This window comes from Pygoscelis adeliae, unplaced genomic scaffold (genome assembly GCF_000699105.1).
Source record: "Pygoscelis adeliae isolate BGI_AS28 unplaced genomic scaffold, ASM69910v1 Scaffold124, whole genome shotgun sequence".
NCBI classification, from domain to species: Eukaryota; Metazoa; Chordata; class Aves; order Sphenisciformes; family Spheniscidae; genus Pygoscelis; species Pygoscelis adeliae.
In genome coordinates, this window is record NW_008824791.1 from 1,093,038 (window position 1) to 1,115,489 (window position 22,452).

At 39.3% G+C, this 22,452-nt stretch overlaps 1 protein-coding gene across 1 annotated transcript in view; it reads left to right on the forward strand.

The window, feature by feature from the left end:
• PHLDB2 (pleckstrin homology-like domain, family B, member 2) overlaps positions 1 to 22,452 on the forward strand; it is a 63,061-nt gene that overhangs the window by 29,486 nt on the left and 11,123 nt on the right. The window contains exons 8-13 of the mRNA XM_009323929.1: positions 4,059 to 4,214; positions 4,997 to 5,107; positions 5,847 to 5,936; positions 11,357 to 11,497; positions 12,076 to 12,175; positions 20,158 to 20,365. Coding sequence (XP_009322204.1) covers positions 4,059 to 4,214; positions 4,997 to 5,107; positions 5,847 to 5,936; positions 11,357 to 11,497; positions 12,076 to 12,175; positions 20,158 to 20,365 — 806 coding nt within the window. The remainder of the gene's footprint in view (positions 1 to 4,058; positions 4,215 to 4,996; positions 5,108 to 5,846; positions 5,937 to 11,356; positions 11,498 to 12,075; positions 12,176 to 20,157; positions 20,366 to 22,452) is intronic.

Consider the following 22,452-nt stretch of genomic DNA (forward strand, 5'->3'; position numbering starts at 1 on the left):
TCTTTCCCTGTGTGAGCCAAGACAGGAGCTGAACTTTGGTCAGTGGGATCAGCCATTTTAGCAGCACTTTCCTGCCGCTGTTGTTTGATCCTGTTGTGCACTCCTCCTTTGCAATGCTGTAAATGGCTGTCTAAGTGAAGGCATGGATAATTTCTTTTTTTCAGTATAAAACTTAGCTGCTAGCCTGAACTGTGCTTTGAAAAATTAATTTTGAAGATTATACCACTTATTAAAATAGCTTTATTTTTTCCTACATTTTCAACAGTTGCACATTGGTGTAATAAGCTTTGCATAAAGTCTTAATTGCAACTTGATTTTATTTTGTATTATTTGTAACCAAAAAAAGCTACAATATTGTCTCTGAAGGTACAGTTATTTTCTGTGGAAAGGTTTTAGTATTCATTAATGTTAAGTTGGGTTTTACAGCACATATAGCTAGCTTTAGCGGGGGGAGAAATCATTTTCAAAGCATCAGTTCAGCAAGCTCAAGAGGCCATCTGAAAGTCAAACTAGGTTGTGGGGTTTTGTTGGGTTTTTTTTGTTTGTTTTTTTTTTTCTGGCTTGAGTGTTTATATCAGGAATAAGGTCTGTAATAGCAGTGACCAAAAAAGGGCTTTTTTGCTTTACAGGAAATATTCTTTAGATTTTGGTTTATTTGCAGAATTCTGTTTTATTTTTTCAAGGAGCAAAAAGTAAAAAAAGTCCAGCTTTGGCAATAACTGTGTTAAACTCCTCTATAGTAACTGAGAAGTTCACTGGTTTTGAGACACTTATGGATTTTTGTAAGTTACCTTAAAAAAAAAAATTAAAAATCACTATTATGTAATCTCTCATACATATTAAAAGGAAAGGAAGCCTTTCCTGTGCAGTCACGTACTTGAAGGTATAAATTCATAAGAAGTTGCAGTCTTGTTGCTGTGGGATGGTAGTAAATCCTTTTTCACTATTGACCACCAGGAGGCTTCTAGAAATCTGTTTGGTTAAATTTTTTAATTTATTTTTCCTTTCCAGTTGGCTTAATAACAATTTTGGATTTGAAAGTGGGATGAAACTTGAAATGTGGGGGTGCAGCTAAAGGTACGGTTGGTCCTATTGCATTATTCCAGGCCAATTGTAGCGAAAGTTAGCTGCGGCTGCTGTGGTTGGAGCAGTAGAAGTTATGACTGAATTAGTGCACAGTGTCTCTCAAACGGATATCAAGTGTGAGAGCAGTTATGAAATTACTGTAAGTATTGTACCCAAAATACAGAAGAGCTCTTCTTCCCCCCCAAATCAGCCCAGCCCAGGATTAAATACGTGAGTTTGCAGCAGGTTATGTTGTGCTACTTTACTGCCAACGTGGTAGGTGTGAAGGTGATGAATTCCCTTATCGTTTCATCTCTGGGACTTCAGGAACTTCGTAATTTGTGCCCAGGGGAGCGGGCAGCCAATTTCACTGTAGCAGCTGGCTGCAGGGGGGCATCTGGAGTTTGGGCTGGGGTTGGCAGTGGGCAGCTGGCATACTTACTCTGTGTGCTTCCCAGTGTCCATAATGACTATACGCTCTCCCTGTTGGGCAGGGAGGACACTTCATCAGACTGGTGAAACCTGTGAGGTTGTGGAAGGCACTCAGGGAAAGCATTGGTCTTCCTGATGGCTTATTTAGTTAATTTAATTAATTTTTTTAGTTAGTTGATTAGCACGCTTCATCCTTCGCTGTTCATATGAAAGCACCAAAGCTTGTTTGTTCTCACGTGTCTGGGTTTATAGAGATACGCATAAAAGGAGAAAGAGAATCGATGCCTGGATTCCTGCAGAGACCTGAAAAGACACTGTCCAGTGCTAGGAAATGCCTTACTCTTCAGATAAAATTATCCTAATTTTTGCAGGTGTTGTGGGCCTATGGACCTCCCACCACATCCTGAAGTAAGGACCAGGTTCTCTCCCACCAAATTTTCTCCAGTGGCAATACAGAAGTAATGGAGATGCCAGAGAAATTTATGGTTTGGAAATCCAATATGGAAACAGTGTGTCTGTTGTTTGTTAATAGATTATAAGTTACAATATTTTGATGTCAATTTTTGTAATAAAAGGGAGAGAGTATACTTGTACTTGGTTGAGGAAGACACTACCTACAGCAACAACAATTATCCTCCTACAAATCCTACACTGCTGAGTAGGATCCTTGTGAAGGTTATGGCAAGGACTCTGTGGACACATCTTGGAGCCAGACCTCGTGCCTCTGCCGCTCTGCCCTGCTCCTGCAGGCTGCCTGGGGTCTCGGTCCCCGTGGGTCTGCCTGCCTGGTGATCTCACTGCAATGTGTTTGCAACCACTGCTAGAGCTAATGTACTGCCACTTACCCTTTGGAGGGTTTTAAAGTTAAAAGTGGACTTGGTTTCAAATTAGGCATGTTTATTTTTCCCCAGTGGACACCGTGGTACAGAATGTGGTGAAGTTCTCATTCCATAGCTCATCTCGCAAAGAATATAGCGTTTCGTGAGCTCAGCTGACTACCAGCTGCCTTTCCGGTAGAAGGCTATCGGCTGCCTTCTCTGAAGTCTGTTCTTCTGCCTCAATAGCAATTAACGTGGTATGAAATGGCTGAATTTGTTGACTTTCATGGCCCAGGCAAAGCCCTAGCATTTGTTTTGAATGCTGGTATTGTAGGTAACCGCTTTCTTGTAATTTTTAGCACACGTCTTTGCTTTCGATCTCTTCACTGTCTCCTACAAGTGAAAGGCACATCTTTGAAGAATAATGGGAAGATGTTGGTGTTTCATATAGTAACTTGGATTCTTCAGCTTCTGCATCTTGTGTCTTTCCCTGGTACACTGGAAACTGGTTTTGAATGCCTTTACAGAGAGCTATCTGCCTATCTCAGTCACTAACCTTTAGGTTGAAATAAGAAAAGGACTAAGTTTTCATTTCTCTAAAATGATAAATTGCTTACAGGATATAGGTTTTCTCATGTAACAAGTTATGTGCAATGTGCCTATTTTTGAGAGCTTTAGCATTTAATAACTGTGATTATTTAAAATCCCTTTTTATTCAGAAGCCTGGAACTTGTAAGTGGGGATTCGTGTTATGAATACACAGATGTTGCAGGAGAAAGATTAGCATTCAGTTCTTGTGCTAAAAAGCACTGTAAATTTTATCTTGTGATCCCAAAGTGGAAGGCAGGTGTGTTCTTATTTCTTGGGTCCTTTCTGCAGCATTCAACCTCTTCCTGACAAAACCTGGCATTGGTCCAGGGAAATGCATAAAAGTGGGCTGACGACCCTTCTGAAGTAATGCGCCTACTGGCTAGGGTGGACGACTAGAGTCCTTGATTGTGTGTTTGCACAGGGAGCAATTGTTAGCTCCAATTCGGTGGTCCACGAGCCGCCTCTGGCTGAGCAACCAGCATGGTTGGACATCACTGCTGAGGCGACGGCAGCGTGCTGATAGCACACAGCTCCACATATCTTTTGTCTTATCTGACCGTATGTCTGTTACTAAAAACAGTGCTGGTACTTGGGCTAGACCAGAAGAAACTCTAACTGCAGTTCAGACTCCTTTGTTTGAGCGTCCATTCCCATGATTAGTTAATTCAGTGTGCAGGTTTCCGGTGTTACTAGGATGATATTTTCTGTCCTTTTTGGTTGGTAAGCAGATGCTGTCCCAATCTGGCACGTGACAACCTCACCAAACGGGTTCAGGCTTTGGTGGTGTCGCAGCTAGGCTACAGCAGTGGTCTGCCCAGCCAGGTGCACTCGGTGCTTGAGAGGCTCCAGCTTGATCTGAACGCTGCAAACCAGCTCCCTCACCATGCAGGTGCTTCGTCTTTCTCAGCAGGGTGGGGAACAGTAGGAGTGATGGAGAAATAATGATTAGCCCTATTTGTTCTTTTATTATGACGGTAGGTCACTAAAAGCATTGAGCTCCTCTTTGAACATGTTGTATGCGATACGTAAACATTGTTTTAGACTGATTTTTGTGTTTGTTTGTATCTCTACTCTGGTGTCAGTGAAAGCATGATTACTTTTTTCTTTTTCTTTTCTTTTTCTTTTTTCTTTCTTTTTTTTTTTTTGCTTAAGGATGCTGATCTATTGGACATAGAAAGCAAACACTTTGAAGATTTGGAATTTCAGCAGCTTGAACATGAAAGCAGGTTAGATGAAGAGAAAGAAAACCTGACACAACAGCTCCTGCGTGAAGTAGCTGAATATCAGCGTAGCATTGTCGGTAGAAAGGTAAAAGCACTAACACTTGATTCATTTGTTCTTTGTTGTTGAGCATAAAGGAGGTGAAATGGATCTACAACGTGCCCATCTGTAAGAAATAATGCAAAACTTTCATCTTTGAAAAAGCTTTTGCAGCAGAGCAAAAGTCATGGCCCAGTAACATCCCACACAGATCGATCCCACACAGATCAAATCATGCACTTCTCCAAAAGGAAATAAATCAGTAAAATTCCATGCCCTGTTTGTGTATTTGCATACGAAAATTAAGCCCTTTAATTTGCTACAAAAAGTACCAAAACATTGTTTTTTCTTATTTAAGAAAGGAGATTTGCACGCTCTGGACAAAACTACAGTTATTTTATGCTCATGTTTATCTTGATGTTCAATGATTTTGTTAAAGTAATAATAGAACACCAAATTAAGAAAATACCTTAATTTTTAAAATCAGTTGTAAAGGTCCTATCTCAATCAATTAAATACCAGTTTTTCAGAGATCAGAAGTTGCATCTCTAAACCAGTTCTGTTCAGTATATGCATGCTAGTCACCATATTATCAAAGAATATATGCAATTGTTCTTTTGTTTTGTGTCTTGAATAAATTGTCTCTTTATTGTCTAAATCTTATTTAATTATTCTCCTTCAGAGCAGGAAGCTGTCTTGTAAAAATTTTTTTTCCTACTGCTTCACTCATATGAATGAGTTGAACCCTCATGAATAGGATCGTTGCTGCAGGTTGTCTTGTGCTTTGAAAATAAAACATGTAAATTGCGATTATTTTCTTTTTATATTAGGAAAAGATATCTGCTCTCAAAAAACAGGCCAATCATATTGTCCAACAAGCACAAAGAGAACAAGATCATTTTGTAAAAGAGAAAAACAACTTAATAATGATGCTACAAAGGGTAAGTATTTATTGTCTTTCAAATATTTTTAGCGTGTAATAAAAGAGCTTTTCACAGAATAAAAGAATGTAGAGCATGAGAAAACCATCAGTTGTGCAGAAGCTAGCAAGAAGGTATGGACGTGATAGACATCTTTTGTATCCATTAACCTTTAATAAAAAAGAAATCTTCTGTAATTAATCAGCAGATTTCCTAAAAGAAAACACTAGTGGCATTTGATAATCAAGAGCATTCTAGTGGTGTCCCCCTTCCGAGGACTCAGCCAGAGGCACCTGGTAGAAGCCTGTGCACCCTGTGTGGCTGCTGGAAGCGTGTTCAGGCAGCTCAGATTTTTGACTTGTAATAGCCCATACTAGGCCACAAGATGAGCTACTTAACGTTGGCCAACATCTGCTTAATAAGAAGCTGGCATGAACCCTTCACGTCCATTTTTTGTTTTGCTTTTAATCATGAGAGAAATCATGTTTAGTTCATTAAGCAGAACTAGAGCTTTCAAAACACTGAAGGAAAAACCTTTTGGTTTGGCTGTGGTTATTAAGTAAAATATTTCACTAGCTTTTTGTTCTGTACCTCCATTTTTTTGTTCAGTTCTGCTGTAAGTGGATGAAGCCGAAGCTCTGCTGTGCAGTTTCCAGCCTTCTATGCCAGTGTGTTTCTTTATACACTTAAGAAAATGGCTAGCATTTATTTTCACTACACGGCTGTTGGTATATAATATAAAATGTCTGGTTTTTAACAGGAAAAAGAGAATCTCTGTAATCTGGAAAAGAAATATTCCACGCTTTCCGGAGGAAAGGGATTTCCTGTCAGTCCCAATAGTCTAAAAGAGGTAAAGAGATTCACTGCTTTTTACTTTACCATAAGTAACTTTTAATAACACTTCATACAAAAGCACTGCAGTATTTAGTGAAGTCCTATTCATACAAATTTTTTTGAGATGTGATGAAATTACTTCGTAAAGCTATTTGTGGAAGTCCAAATGCATGGGTGAGCAAAAATAGCTTCTCTTGACATTTTCCCAGATGTAACTGGTATCGCTTTAATCTCTTGCCCTGGAAAAATGATCGTTTTGGGGGGGGAAGGGGTGTGTGGAGTGGGGTGTGTAATTTTCTCAAAATAGACAATTAAACCTCATTGAAGTGAAGAAGAATGAGGTCCACGAATAACTCTGTTCAAGTACGAATACAGTTCACTCTTATTGTTGCACTGTAGATTTCACCATTGCCTCCCCTCCTTTATTCTAAGGCTCTGCAGTAAAGCATGACAAGTGTACATTTTGATCTTTTTAAAAAGCATTGAATTAAAGACTTCAGGCTATTGTGGTTGTAAGTTGCTTATTGAGCTATTTATTATTATTTATTATTATTTATTTAACTGTTTTGAATAGTTAGAGTAAAGGTGTCAAATATTTTTTTTGCTGAAAAAAACTGAGTTAGTTTGGGTAATGCATGATGAGACCCAGAGCTTACCTGCAGCTGCCGAGACTTCAGAGCTTTCAGAGTACCACTTTAAGCCTTAAGGTCCGTGAGCAAGGTCAGTGTAAGGTAAGCCACAGCCCATTGCAAGGATTCAGTCAGCACATATGATATTAGCATTAACTCACCATATTTATCTTCCTGACTTGACTTGGTGAATCTGCAAATTGCAGATAAACATGAAGTTTTAAATGAAGAAGTGGAAAATCTAGCATTTAAAATACACTGACAGGTATCTGTGGCTGCTTCATTAACTTCTGCTTAAGAGGTCTGACTGGACTTGCTGGATCTGCTTGTATCGAAGCCCTGAACAAGATCTACCCCATCTAACAATGTAGGTGTCACTGTGGGAAGTTGGGCTCTTGAAGTCCAAAGCAACCACCTGTCCTCTCAGCACCTGGGAAACGTGATCTTGCTTATTTGGGCTCGAAGTTCCTGGTGAACCCGGGTGGCCGCCAGCACATGCCAGTGGGGTTGAGCACCCTTTCTCACTGCAAGCGACGTTGCAGGTGCTTAGACTTCCGGTGTCCTAGGTGGCACTCTGGTCTGGACATCTGACCTCCCACCAGGACATCTGGCCAGTCTAAGCTTCATTTTTTTTCATTTTCAGATGGGTCTGTTCATTCTCTCACTAGAGAGTGGGTGCTATCTCTGATTTTTATCTTCGTATCCACGTAATGGTTTGTTTAATCACAGATATTTCAAAATGCAACTACATTAAGTGAGCCTGACATTCTTTTTGTTGAAATGGATAATTCAGCGGTGTCATTCTGTTCACTGCAGTGAAGTCAGTTAGGTCTTACTCTAAGGTAAATGAGAGAAGGAACAGCACGGATTATCTGTTCCATGCTCAGTGTCCCCATAGGTTCTCTCCTATAAAAGAAATGCCTTTCCTTGCCAGGTGTTATGTTTGTCTCAGTCCAGTTTAATTTTTCTCTGACTTTCTGCCACCTTTAAAAATCAGGCACCAAATGGCACGCAGGCTTAAACAGACTCTCTGCACACAGAAGTTAACTTCACCACACGGTTGCTCACGTATCACTCGAGTCTGTGGTCCAACGTTTCACAGTCCCTCCTCACCAAAGCACATGTTTGTAACTCCCTTCCATCCATTGTGAAGCTTACTCCCTGCATGCATAGCAATAGAAAGTAACACGGCCTCACGTAAAGAGGTAGGATGCTTATCCCAGTACTTAAATAACCGAGAAAAATCAATGCTGTTTAGAAGTTCAGCGTTGTCAAAATTACTTGGATGCCTAATCGGACTTGAAACCATTTATTTAATCTAATTTAATAGGGACCTGAGCTAATGCACAGCAAAGTCATTTGTTGTTTGCTTTTTTTTTAACCCCACGGTGAATCCCCATTGGGGTTGTGAGTCTAAACTGAATGTTTTTCACATCATGGTGAAAGTGCTTTTATCCTCTATAAAAATGAATGCAATATTGCATTCATAGACTTGCCAAGTTTTGGTTACTGATATACTGCTACTACAAGATGGTAAAGCAAGTTTTACGTGTATTCATACTGGAGTCTATTTTACTGTAATATGGCCCCGTGTTTTGAGACGGTAGCTTTAGTATCTTACCCAGTCTCCTTCTCATTTAATAGCTCATCAAATGGTATCTGAGTCAAGATTTGCCTCCTATTTCTAGAGTGCTATGTTCACAGTACGATACTTAATTTTCCAGAATTGTGTATCTGCTTGAAATAACTGATAAAATACATTGAAAATTATGCTAATGGTAATAGGTTTGGTATTTTTCTCAACCTGCCTTCTATGATCATTGCTAAATTTATGCGTTTTTGAAAAGAAGAAATACTATAGCGGTCTGCGGCTTCTGTTACTGAATTGCCAAAGTATACATGCTGGCATGTCAGTGTGCTGGTACAGTAACAGAAACATAGCCCCTTCGACACCTTCTCAATTAAAAAGCTGCTTACCATCTTGATTTAAAAATAAACATATTTCTATCTCATTTTTATGACATTGCTTTGACAGTAATTTATTCTTCCTTTTGCATAGCCTTGTTTTCGATGGATAAGGAGTTAGGACATTTGACTTCTTACAGTCTGGCATCCTATACAACATGGATTAGAATCCATATTTTATTTTTTAAATAACATTTATTCAGTTAACACCAGAACACGTGCAATAACTGTATTCTGCAATTATATCTCAAATCTGGCTGCATAAATCTTCTCTGCAGGCAGAAGCGCACTTGGATGTCCATGCCTTTCCTCAGTCCATCACCTCCTGTGTTTTTTTTAAAAAAAAAAAAAAAAAAAAAAAAGACAAATGGCTATGGGGCTGACACTAACAGCATCTTACCTGAATCTCCTGGTAACACCTCAAAGTTAGAAGCAACTTCCAGACAATGCAAATGGAAGGTGTTGTGTCAGCTTAATTAGAGTAGCAATGGCTTGTCCTTATGTAAGTTCCTCCCAGTTCTGTTAGTCTTTTGGTTTGCTTAAACTAGCTTAAAAGTTAGGCAAGAAATGAATCAGCGTAAGTTATTTTATTTAAACACGGGGGGGGAGAAATGAGAAAAAAAAAAAAGGGTGAATAAAATTTGTCCTTTCTTTTCCTCCAATCTGCTTTCCCAAGAAAGAGCTACTTAATTTCTAAAGGGTATTTACATTTTAGTAAAGACTTCTGGTCACTTAATGTACATTTGCTTTTTGATCACACAAATGTATTTTTTTTAAATGAGGAACAATTTTCAGAATCCAAGTATTCAACATTTGAAAAGCTTGATGATAATTTTATTTTATTTATGATGAATTATTTCAATGATAACAAATATTTGGCTGTATCACCCTAAACTAACTTTCATCGTACTGGATACATTAATACTCTTGCACGTCTTTTGGCTTTTGCTCCTTTTAACTTCTGAATTCCTCCTTTTAGGGCTATATCAGTGTAAGTGAAATTAGTGAGCTGTATGGCAATTCCACGAATATATCCCCTTCCACCCAGCCCCCCACAGATGCTGAAGCAGTTGCCACTGAGCCTTCCACGGCTGTGCTGACGAGCCAGCCACAAAATAAAGAGGTTTGTTTGAGAGACATTTCCCTTTGTTTGCATTGTTCTTTCATGGCTGCCTTTTTTGTTTTCTTTTTTTATTCTTTTTTTTTTAATTATTTTTTTGGTGATTCAACATATAACAAATTGACCCTAAGGCAAACTGCCGTCTGCCAGTTACCGAGTCAGATAACGGTTTAATAGTAAAGCTGAAGGACTGCTCCAGTTGTAAAGTGTCTTTGATGATGTAGATGGGACTTCAAAGGCCAAAAAACCTGAATACTTATGACCCAAGCAGCAATAAGTGACAATCTTTGCCTGTCAAACACTGTAATGTAATGCACCTTTGGAGAAACGGCCTGTGGACACATTTAATGATTACTCGTTCAGTGGTGCTTAGGTGTTAATTTTGTGGTTTGTAGCTTTTTTTTTTTCCTGTGAGGTGGTAGAAGAAGTATGTCTTGAGAATTTGGGGGAGATGGGTAGCTTCTATGTATCTTAGCTATTCCACAGAGGATGTCCAATCTGTGTCTTCGTGCTTACTCTTTCTTTTCCTCATTCTTTGTGACATTTTTGCCTTTGTAATGACCGTAGCAAATTTTGAATAAATCCCCTTTTAAAGGAATGGAATAATCTTATGAATGTAAAGACACCTACCTTTGGGTTGCAATAAGGCAGCAACTGGTTTAGAATCTGGCATTTCTGTGCTGCTTCTGGTAGTTAAATACGCCTCGAGAGTGGCAATACAACACATCTCTTTCCTGCTAAACGCTCCAACAAACACAGTGCTAAAACTGCAGCTTGTATGTGCCATATCTTTTGAGCAATTCCAAAAAGAAAACTCTGTGTGTAATTTCTCTTTTTTCTATAAAGCTAAGATCACCTCTCTGTTCTGGATTTGTGTTTCCTCACTCTCTTTCTCCTCGCTCTATTGCTCAACTTCCATCAGTCCATTGGCCTGAGGTCATGGCTACTCATGTAGATCCTATTCCTTTATCTGATACACCTCCACCTCTGCCAGCTAAGAAACACCGCAGGCAACAACAGGTAACAGATTCAAAGCTGATAACTTGGGATTATTTTGTTTGCTTGTTTTTGTTACGGTGGCCATGAAGTTGATTTACATGTGAAGTTTTTGGAGTGATATGATAGATCATAAGTTGATCCTGCTTGCAGAGTGGTGCACTTAAAGGCACCGCTCATTTGAAAATAAGCACAATGCATTTTAGAATGTTACTGAACAAAAATTCGCCTTATATAAACAATCCAGAGGCAAATACTAACGTCTAGGAGCCATTGTAACTCCGAAGACTTGCAGCAATGAAGTACAGGTGGCTACATTTGAAATCCCAAATTAATTTTTCATATACATTTGAACAATGCCTCTCAAAAGCTGTATTGGTTTTAAGCCACCAGTTCGTTAGAACAACTTGTAAATAAATGTTTTTCTTTGTAATTTGATTCCACTTGTACTAGACTTGAGTTTTTTAAAAAAAAAAAAAGGTACAGGGACACCTACACAAAATGTGCACATGAATTTAATGTATTTTCTGAATCAGGATGATTTTAATGTGATATTTGTAGAAATCCTGGAAAGTACTGTGAAGCAGGAGGTACTCTGTATTTTAGATTTCGTTCCTTCCAGTGAAGTTCCCAGACTTACCACCTTCAGTATATTCCATATAGTGCATAACTGAGCAAGTAGGTCAATTCATTTTGTCAAAACTGTGTAACAAATTACATTTGAAGCATTTCAGAAATCTGGAAGAGCGAAAGAAGCAGCACAGGGAATGCATGTACATGAGTGATACTTTACCTCGCAAGAAAACGACTCCGTCTGTATCACCGCACTTCAATAGCGCTACGCTTGGACGCAGCGTTGCATCTAAAGTACGTAGTTGCATGCTATTAATACCCCTCGAATGTCTGTATAAAAGCCTATATTATGCTAGAGGTAAGGCTGGGTAGCACTGTAAGCTTTACCTAATTCCCCAAATTCACACCTGAAATTGACTTTGAACGAAATTCAGGTTTATTAACATGTGGAAATACACATGAAGCCTTTGTTTTGACCTCTGGAAATGCTGTGCTGCAATAGTAATCCTGCATTTATGATTAATGTATCTCAAGGATTGTATTTCCAGGCTAGTTTAAATTGATTCTAGAAGAGACACAACAGGTTGTTTTTCTTCCTACCTAAGGCCTCTAAATGGTAAAGATAAGGTTGTGTATAAAGTGAAAATACCCTTTACTTGTGACGCGGTAAATCAACAAACAGCAGCAAGGTGGAGATATTACTTTGAAAACATTTTGGTCTGATAGACTGTGCACAACTAAAATATCCATGGCTGATTCATATGACGTGACATTGATACCCCTGACAAAACAAGTTATTTTACCATTAGTTGCTGATACAAAAGAAGTCTTGAAGTGTAGTTTTAAGCACATATTTACAAAATTTCCTGCAGGGACATTTACCATTAGGACAGAGCAACAGCTGTGGCAGCGTACTTCCTCACTGCCTGGCAACCATGACCAAAGAGTCAGAGTCGAGAAGGATGCACAAAGGTAAGACCTTTTTATTTGATTCATTGCTGTTGAAAGTCAGTGTTCAATTTTTCAGAAAATAAGTCTGAAACTGGTGTTGCTATAATCAACAGGGCTATAAAATAAAAGTTTCCTTCTTGGTGAAAAAAGCAATGTCATTTGCAGATATCGCCAAATAAGATGGTAAGATGATGATGTAGGCGCACATGCAGTTTTGAAGTATGTGGTCATCAAATATACTCCAGTAAACAAGAAAAGTATATTGAAAAATGCACATTGGTTTAACTGGGTAATTTCTGTGAGTGGCTTTGAGACAATGTATTAAAGATATTACATGTTGCTTTCTTTTTTCTTTTTTTTTTCTGTAATTCTTTCCATGTTGTGATCTTAAAAATTGTTTTTCACCGGCATATACTTTTTGCCTGGACAAAGCAATTCCCTAGACGGAGATACCTTGGCAAATCTGTAACTGTGCTGTTGTAACTGGTCTTAAATATTTGGGCTACAAAATAGGAAAGGAGAGAGGTGTTCTATCGTGGATAAATAGCTGCATTTTTGTAATAGGGACACGACAATTCTGGATTCAAAAGAAAGTTATGTCTTTGAAACGTTGTCCTGTAGGCTATGGGATTCTGTGTCTGTCGTTTGTCAACTTGAGTCGATACACTTAATTTCTGCTTTAACAAGATACATTACTCATGAGTGTCCCGTCTTCACACGGAATTGCTCCTCCGTGCCATCTGTCAGTTTCTTTTCTTTCTGGCATCTGCATCGCTGTTATCAATACATGTAGAATTGCGCTAAGCCTGAGCTGAGAGAGATCTATCCTGTTGTTACAGGACTTGTCAGAGCTAGCAGCTGTTAAAGGTCAAAGAGCCCGACGGAGGTCAGCCGTACGCACCAAAATGACTCAATACAGGGATGGAACAAGCTTGCTGCGGGATCATGACTTACTGTGCTCACTTTATAGAGCTGATCCAGTTGTGATTTGTTGTTTTTGAGCTTTAGTTATGCAGCAGGCCTCCCACAAACCTACCATGTTGTGGCTGACTTAGCCTGAAGTATTTCAGATGTGATACAAAAGGACCTTCATGCTCAGCTTGGAAAGCTTCTTTGATGTAACGTGTGTGCAAGGGTGGAATACGTTGCAAGTACATTCAGACTCATTGTTATGCTGTTGTGCAGAAAACACTTTGTTTCAGTTTGAAAATCAGCAAGGACGGTTTGGATAAAATTTGATGGCGAGATCACACGTTTAAAGTTGGAAATATTTCTGTAAAATGGTTGCAAAAGAGCATTAGCATGCGACCTAAAACACAATTACAAAGTGTTACCAAACCTGATACAGGCAAAGAGAAAAGTTTTAAAAATAAATTGATCAGTTTTAACGTTCCATTTTTTGTCAGCCTAAAACTAAGACAATTCTAAGAGTATAGGCAGACTTCTTGTCTTACAAGTGAAAAAGAAAAAAACCCTACAAACCAAAAGTGAATTATGGCCTGACAAAGAAGAGAGGCAGGGGACAATAAGAGACGTATTCGTTAAGGCACTTGGCACAGTACTTGCCACATGCCACAAGGAATCGTGTGTGCTATACTGCCTGCCATACTAGATGACAACGATTATTCTTTAAAAGATCCAAAGGTTTGAATGGAAATACTAAATTGTGAAGAGAGCCTTAAGATATTAATTCATACTAGGAAAGAGGGCAGTTCTAGAAGATGGCCTATTCTGAAACATCAACTTTGCCAAAGGGAATGTCGTGGTTTAACCTCAGTCGGCAACTGAGCACCACGCAGCTGCTCGCTCACTCCCCCCCACCCGGTGGGATGGGGGAGAGAAGTGGAAGAGTAAAAGTGAGACAACTCGTGGGTTGAGATAAAAACAGTTTAATAATGGAAATAAAATGATAATAATATGATAATAATAATAACACACAAAGCAAGTGATGCACAGTACAATTGCTCACCACCCGCCGACCGATGCCCAGCCAGTCCCCAAGCAGCGGCCCCCCCGGCCAGCTTCCCCCAGTTTATGTACTGAGCATGCCGTCACATGGTATGGAATGCCCCTGTGGCCAGTTTGGCTGTGCCCCCTCCCAGCTTCTTGTGCACCTCCAGTCTTCTCAGTCGGTAGAGCATGGGAAACTAGAAAGTCCTTGGCTAGTGTAAGCATTACCTAGCAACAACTAAAACATGGGTGCCTTATCAACTTTGTTCCCATCCTAAATCCAAAACACAGCACTGTACCAGCTACTAGGAAGGAAATTAACTCTATCCCTGCCGAAACCAGGACAGGGAAATAGTGTTGCTGACAGGTGCTTTACCTGAACTCTCACAGGATTTGCAAAGTAAGAGAGTCAAAACACGAAGGATATAGGAGTGCAAGGATTGTTTGTGGCTTGACTACCTCTCTTAGTAGTTGGTGAAGGGTTTATTCCCTTTGCGTTCAACATGGAGCTCCCTGAATTTATTGCTGTTGGAGGAGCTTGAAGAGTATAACTGCTTCCTCTTGCTCTGAAGTGCCGTGTTTTGAGGTTGGGGAAAGCTCCTTTGTCTTGGTAACACACCACGAAAGTTTTTGCAGGGCTCTTTATGCACTGCAGTGCAGAGCTCAGCAAGGACAGAGACGTCCAAGTCAGGTGGCTAGAGTCAGATCTTGGAGTATTTCTATTCAGCTGTACAGAAGGGTCAGAGAAACAGCCTTTAAGCACCTTTCAGCCTTGTAGGCGTAGCCTTCATGAATGTCGTGGTACGAGCAGGGAAGGGACTGAGTTCAACTTGGTGTGGTTTCTGGTTTCCCCTAGCACCGTATACCCATCCTCAGCGCGCGAAGGAAAAACAAGCTTTTCTTCAAAGTCATGAGTAAAGAAAGTGCATTTCTGTGGGACAGTGAGATTTGGGAAATGTTTAGAACGTGGTGTAGTATTTAAACATACCACACAGTACAACTGAAATGGAATACTATTGTCAATTAAAATTCTGAAATCTTATGTGGCTTCCACTAAAATCAGCAGGACTTGAGTCTGTGTAACTAAGATTAATTTCAGCAGACATCCTTAAATACATCGTTGAAAACTAAGCCAAATGTCATGTCAGTGGACATCCTTGGCGATGTTCTTTTATTCCTTCACTCTGTGATAAATGTTTATTATATAATAAATACACTGTATTTCTTACAGAAACATTCTTCAGGTAGATCAGGTTTGCCTTTTCAGACTAAGTGAATATTTTGGAGGAGTAAAATTTTATACCAAATCAGTGGATCTCTGCAAATGTATAGATACTGCTTATACTGATAAATATGCGCTCACTTCTCTTCCCGCTCCAAAAATTAGTTGTTCACCTGAAATAGGTGATGAATAGATAAAAAGTGTTCTCGACTTGTCATGTGTACTGAGCCACTGCTTGCTTCCCTTGCGTTTCTTTTCCCACTTGACAGGTTTTTCACTCCGTCGGTTTTCTGTGTTCAAGGTGATGTATTGCAAACGGCATGGGGGTCTCGGGTTACTGATGCCTTGAGCATACAGCTGCACCGAGCGCATTGGAGCTCGGTGTGCTGGGCGCAGTGGAGAGCCAGGGTCTCGCGTGATAAATGCCGCTTCATCCGCTCAGTTTGGAGCACTGGCCATCGTGCAGTGTGCCACAAACTGCTATACAAAGAGGATGATGCGCTCCCGAAGCAGTATTGGCAGCTTACCGCGTTCCTTAGGGCTTAAAAGCATTGAGCAAACTTCTAGATCAGATGTTTTGGCGTGTTCGTATAGATCTGAAAACAAGTATATCCAATGGTGCCTGGAGGAAGAGGCAGCTCAGCTAGTTTAAAGATATTATCTGAGAATTATCGCTAAACTAGTGATGGTCTAAAATGAGTTTTCTCTAATATGCTTTCTCCAGTTTTTCTTATTTCAGTCCAAGAAGGTAAGCGTAAAAGTCTGAGATGAAAAATTCAAAGTTAAGAATGAAGTCAGGAAATGAAGAACAGCCACTTGAATTTGAACATGGATTTCAATCTCATTTTCTTTGTGCAGGAACAAGTCATGTCTATGAATAAATTTTAGGCTGGATCCAGTAGGAAATATTTTCATAGATTTTTTTAAGTACTAAATAGTCTTTATTCCCAGATTACGAAAACTGTGTTTAGTCAGTCATGTGAGTTCAAGAATTGTTCTTGAAAGAAACAGCCACTGTCAGTAATCATAGCCTGAGCTGAGAGCAACTTATAAAATGTTTAAGAGGATGCATCTTTGATATATATCATTAGTGGAAAAAGCTATTTCTTAGCAGCCATTCATGAGGTATTTTTGAAGGACTGTATTTATAAATTCACCTCCTGTGTACATGCCTTTGTAAGCAAACCATGTCCAAAAAAAAAAAAAAAAAGAATGAAGAAGCTGCTATTTGGTACAATCCAGAGACCTCACTCCGCAGAGGTCGAAACTTGGCCCCAGGAAGCTCCCATGAGGTGCTGGGTGCCAGAAGCCTGCGCAAGGACAGGCGGGAGCGAGGAGGGAGGGTTAGCTGATTCAGTCCCATTGATCGCAGGATGGACTCCAGAAGGAAAGAGGGAATGGTGAGCTGGGAGTTAAGATGCAAGACCAGACACAGCACTGGGAACAAAACTGTTGGGACAGAGAAGTTAGGTACCAGCAGGATGACTGTCTGTATTCTTTCTAAGGTCTACAGAAAAACAGTATACTGAGGGCAAGGTATATATGTACAAACAAATTATAAGCTTTTCAAAGCAGTTTGCTTTTTTTTTTCCCGCCCCGCTCTTTCTCTTATCGAACTCAGGAAAAGCCAGAAAAGGTATGAAAACATCCCTTTACCTGGCTGTATCTATCATTGTCATGTTTTGGCAAAAGTACCGATTGCATCAGCACTGTCAAGTAGTTCCCAAAATCTTGGAAAAATTTAAAATAATTGTTAAATAATGATAGCACTTCAAAAATTCTTTTTTTCCTGCTGTCAAATAATTGTCACAACAAAACTTCTGATTAATGCTAATATCTGCAGAGCTACAGCTTTGTGCAGGCCTAATTTTTTGCTGCTTTGCTCATAGCCACACAAGTAGAGCAGAAAATTTAGAAATCTTTGCAGATCTGTGGGTGACAATGACAAGGTAGACAGACTTGGGCTTCCTACTTTGGCATGTTTCCATACAAAAAAATGTATCTTGACATGTTAATGTCAATCTTTCTAAAGAAAAAAAAAAGGGAGGGGGGGAATAGAAATAAAAGAAAATGTACTGTGATCTTGTGAAATACTGTTTTTTTTTTAACATTCTTGACAGTGCCACTTTCAATAACAGCTTTCACCTATACTTCTGACCTCACCATAATTTTGTGGTGGCATATCTGGTTTTTGTGATTCTGCAATAACTCCTTTGGAATTTTTTTTTTTCTTTAGTGATATGGCTTTGTGGATATTTGAAATATTTTGCTCAAGAGTATGGCTGTTAACAGTGTTAAGTTTACTGTTTTGCTGCAGAGAATACAAGCCAATGCATCAAGAAACATTTTAGCTCATGTTATCAGCTTAAACGTGGCTGATACAATCTTGGCTTGTGGGAAGCTTTTCGTGAAGTGCTGGATCTTACGAGGAGTCTTAATATTTTTACGTGCATGTTCTGTGAATGGGCACCTGAGCAGTTAAAAATTCCTTAAGCAACAGATTGTGTCTCCACGATGCGTAAGTGGGGCTGTGATGGAGGCAGGTTGGTTGCGAGGCTTCTCGGTGCCAGTACGCAGCTGATCCTGAGCTTTGAACTGCCTGTTGCTTACGGCATGGGGAGAAAATGAGAACGTCGCGTTCTGCTTTGTTTCTGTGAATGTGTCTCATTTTGCGACCTAATGACTGTGTATTTCTTGCAGTGTTTAGTTACGTTTGCACGATTACATAAATTTAACTGATAAATGTTTTACTTAAAAATCGGTTCTTTATCTTCATGGAATGTTGACTTTCCTTTAGGAGAGCGTTTGTAAAGCTGCTGTGTTTCTTTATGCCTTTTAGATGGGTTTATTTTTCAGTGAAATATAAGATATGGAATTAAGATTTCTGAGTAGTCAAGGTTTTGCAAAGGGCTCAATAGAAAAACATGCACTTGAATAAAGTTCTTTCAGTAATTTATTTTTTTCTCTCTTTCCATAATGAATAATTGATAACCATTTCACAGGAGCAATTAGTCATTCCAAAAGTTCGAGTATCAAAGGTAATTGCTTATCTGCAATAACAGCAGCATTTGCCCTAATAACAGGGAAAAACCCCAAACTGCACATGTGAATCAGTAACATCTGTGTCGTGTGATGCTATTATCTATGACTGCTGAGGTGTATTTGTGTCCCTTTTGTCTCTTTTACTAATCGGTGCAATTGAACTTTTATTGAGATTTAGTGTTCTTTCAAATGGCAAGTAAAGTCCTATTAGTTCCTTAGAAACCAGCTTTAATTGTCTGCGAGAAACCTTTGTATGGTACAGAGGGAAGTGAGGAGGAAAGAGGAAACTATCTGCCTTGGAAATGCTTGCAGGGCATGATTTCCTTAATAATATGCTTTAATTATTCAGCTTCAGTCATGCTTTTCAGATACCTTTTGGAGAATGTTATAGCCTTTCCAAGGTAGAGCGGCAGTTGTTGGCTCCCTGAACTGGGACTCTCCCTACTCCGGCATGGCAAAAAATACCAGACAGTAACCTCGTCTGTGCAGACAGAGAATGACAGTAAGGCAGGAAAATATTCCCACTTTAAGCATGTTTTCCTAACATCAGTGTCTTCGCGGTGCCTAGTAAAAATTTTTATCTGGACTTTGCTGCGTTTGTACATTTGTCTGCATTTTTCCTGTGTCTGTTTATCTTAAATATGTGGAATGTCAGTGGCTGCCTTCCTGTACGAATGGTAGGTTTTCATGTAGTCTAACAGTTCCTCCTGATCTCCAACTCTCCCACCAGCTCAGATTTTGGGTCGGGAATGTGCAGAGAGTATTATAAATTTGACTGAGTATCAGAACTGTGAGAAAGTCTCACTTCTTGCATTGATTGAAGGAAAAGATGAGCAGTGCAGTTGCATTTGTAATCACATAAACAAACCTTCAAAGGGCACTGTAAAATAAATTCAGCAGTTAAAACAACAACTGTAATTATACTCCCCTCTTCATCAGCCAAGCTCAACAACCTCTCTGTAAGTTTGTATAAATACTACTGCGTTATTTACAAAGAGCAATGGAGACACGAGATAAAAATAATTCTGAAGAATTTTTTTTTTTTTAAAGGACACATAGCCAAACAAAGTTCCCTGTGTTCAAGAAGGATGGGTTTTCAGAAAGAGTGATTTTGTGGAAAAATAACAGCGCAAAGAACTTAAATGTTGCATAAACCTTATTCTTGTTTACAGTCATTGAGCTATAGGGATCTGCTTCAATCATGCAGGGTGAACTGCAGTTTCAAAACTCCAGGAAAGTACCTCTACACTAGTAATTATGATGATGTGACAACTAGTCTATATGATTTCAGCTGAAACTAAAAGCCTAACTTGCAGTTACCAGAAGGCAAAGTTCCCCAATCAGACAAAAAATAATCCACATTCAGTAAAATCAACCAAACAAGTACTCAAGACCACTGAATATCAGGACTTTTTCTTTTCTTTAATCAGTGTCAGTTTTTCTAGATCCCTGAATTTAGCTGCATTACGTTGCAGATGAGGCCTAATTTTCATATTAAAATGAAAATTTCATTCATTCAAATTAAGTTTTCGTAATACACATACAAGAATATATATTGAAAAGTCACCCATACTAATCTGCATATATTTGTGTCCATCATAGATAAAACAGGTATTTAAAGATTTTATTTCAGTTACGATTAACTTGTGAAATTAACTGTAATATTGTAGTACCTTGGTCACACTGCAGTTAGGACTGAGGTGATTCTCAAAATGCTTGTGCTGCTAACACATTATGTTTGGGTCACAACGTTTCTGTGTAAAATAAATGTTTCCTCTGTGCTCTGTAGGGTATAACCATCAGCGTATCTGTGAAAACCAAAGGCAGAAGTCTCCTGAATTCTACAGCAGAACAGCATCCGAATCGAATGTGTATTTGAATAGTTTCCATTACCCAGATCATAGTTACAAGGACCATGCCTTTGATACGTTAAGCTTAGACAGTTCTGACAGTATGGAGACAAGCATATCTGCATGCTCACCAGATAACATTTCCAGGTAAATCATCTTTCTTTCTGGTAACGGTCGTAGGGTTATAACGAAAAAAGAGAGTATGTACATGCTGATGCTATGGTAATGTGAATGCTGCTAACTGGTTAAGAAAATATAAGATCATTAGACAGGCATAATATTTAGTATTTGTGTAGCCCTTCGTAATCAGGTTTAACTATCATTTCACCTGTTTATTTAAAGATGGAAAATAAAAATATGGAGAGGCTAAGTGATAATGTTGAAGGCCACAGAGAAATCGGTGTCAGTCCTGAACTGAAATTACGAAGTTGTCGATGCTCTTTTCAGAGTGGGTAACACCTGAGCTTCCTTCCCTGGTCACTACAGGGAAGGAATTTCCTGCGATAGGAAATTTCTTGAAGACATTTGCCGACGATGAAGTACACTTGTTCTGCAAGTCCAGCATGTTAACTTACTAGAGCCTTATGCTGAAACACTTAGGGCTCCTCCAGCGGTCTTTTTTGCCCTCTCCCTCTCCCTTTTCTGGGTCAGTAAAAACAAAGAGAGCACTGAAAGCCTCAGAGCCCTCAGCTGCTTTTCTCGTCCTCAGAGGCTGTCAGCTCAGACACCGCTCCTCAGATAAAAGCAATATCAATGATCTGTGTTAAAAGAAAAGTCCAGCTGAGTCTCAAAATTGTGTGCAAACAATTTTCTTCTGACAGTCTGGCTTTAATGATAGAGGTTTCATTTCTGCCTACAGTCCTGCCCCGACAGTTTCACAAGCATAAGTGGAGGCTGATAATTAAGTACAATGTTGTCACGGGATTAAGAATCCCTTGTGAACATAAGGACAGCTTTTTTGGCTAGCATGTTGTGTTTTATTCAGCATCTGTTTCCTGTAACAGGTTATCAGCTCACTGATTTCCTCTTGTAGTCTTTATCACTGCAATGTTAAGGGTTTCAGAAAATACCAGTGGCACCGATTCTGCTGGCTGGGTTGTTTTTTCTTTTTTCTTTTTTTGGTTGGTTGGTTTTGTGGTTTTTTTAAAGTAAAAACATTAGGACTCAGGTTTTGAAGATTTCTGTTTTAAATAGATACACAGTCGGCAAGTTTCTGATAGCTGGAGGCAGGCTGGGAATTAACTCTTATCTCTGCAGTGATCTAACATGGCAGTGGTATGAAATCTGTCTGTCTTTGACTTGCTGCTCTGACCATTTTGGAGGAAGATGGCGTGTGTCTGAGCTACCTCGGGGCCATCTCGTAAGTGGAATCTTCAGCCCAGGATGGGGGAGCCCCGACAGCTGTTGAATTTCGGCTGGTGCTGTTTGCCCTTCTGCCTCCCTCTGGCTCTTCTGCAGCTTCCAGAGAATGCCAGAAGAAGAAAAAAAAAAAAAATCAAAAAACCAAACCAATCCAAAACCCAGAAAAGGACCCATTGCAACAGATCTTTCAGTTTCTCACAAGGCAAACTTTGGTGATGGAAGAAAAGAGTATGGGCTGATTTTGTGGATAAAACTTGGAAGATAGGCAGTTAATGTTCCTTTACGAAACTTCCCTTAAGCAAAATTAATTCAGATTGTTTTAGATGGTGTTTGAGAATCTTTTCTAGTCATATCAGACTTCAAAGGAAAACAATTTATGATGCTTTGTTCTGACATATTTAAAATATATTTTACCTTGTATAAGGTGAGAGAGACTTTTTTTGCTGGAAATGCATAAAATCTGTCTGTGCTCAAAGTACAGAAGAAACAGAACCACTGTAGTCATTCATCAACTCGCCAAACAGTAGCTGTTCCAAGGTTCGTTAGCAACTTTATTTTTCATGGCCAAGGTTTCAGAGATTGTGATCTTCTGCTATGCATTGATTTCTGTGAGCAGGATAAGCAAATCAAGGAGGAAAGAATTTAACTAAGCTGAAGTGTTAACCAGTTTAATATGGGCAAACCTACTGCAGTTAACTAACTTCCACGTTGCTCAAATTACTTTTAATTTATGGCCCTGTTGCTTTTACTGTAGTTATTTGACCCAGATTCTCTTGGCCCATCAACTAAACATACTTTGGCCAAACTAGGCTTAGGCACCTAAGTCAGTGGCCTCATTTTTTTTCAGAGACAATAAGCTTTTAGAGTTCAGA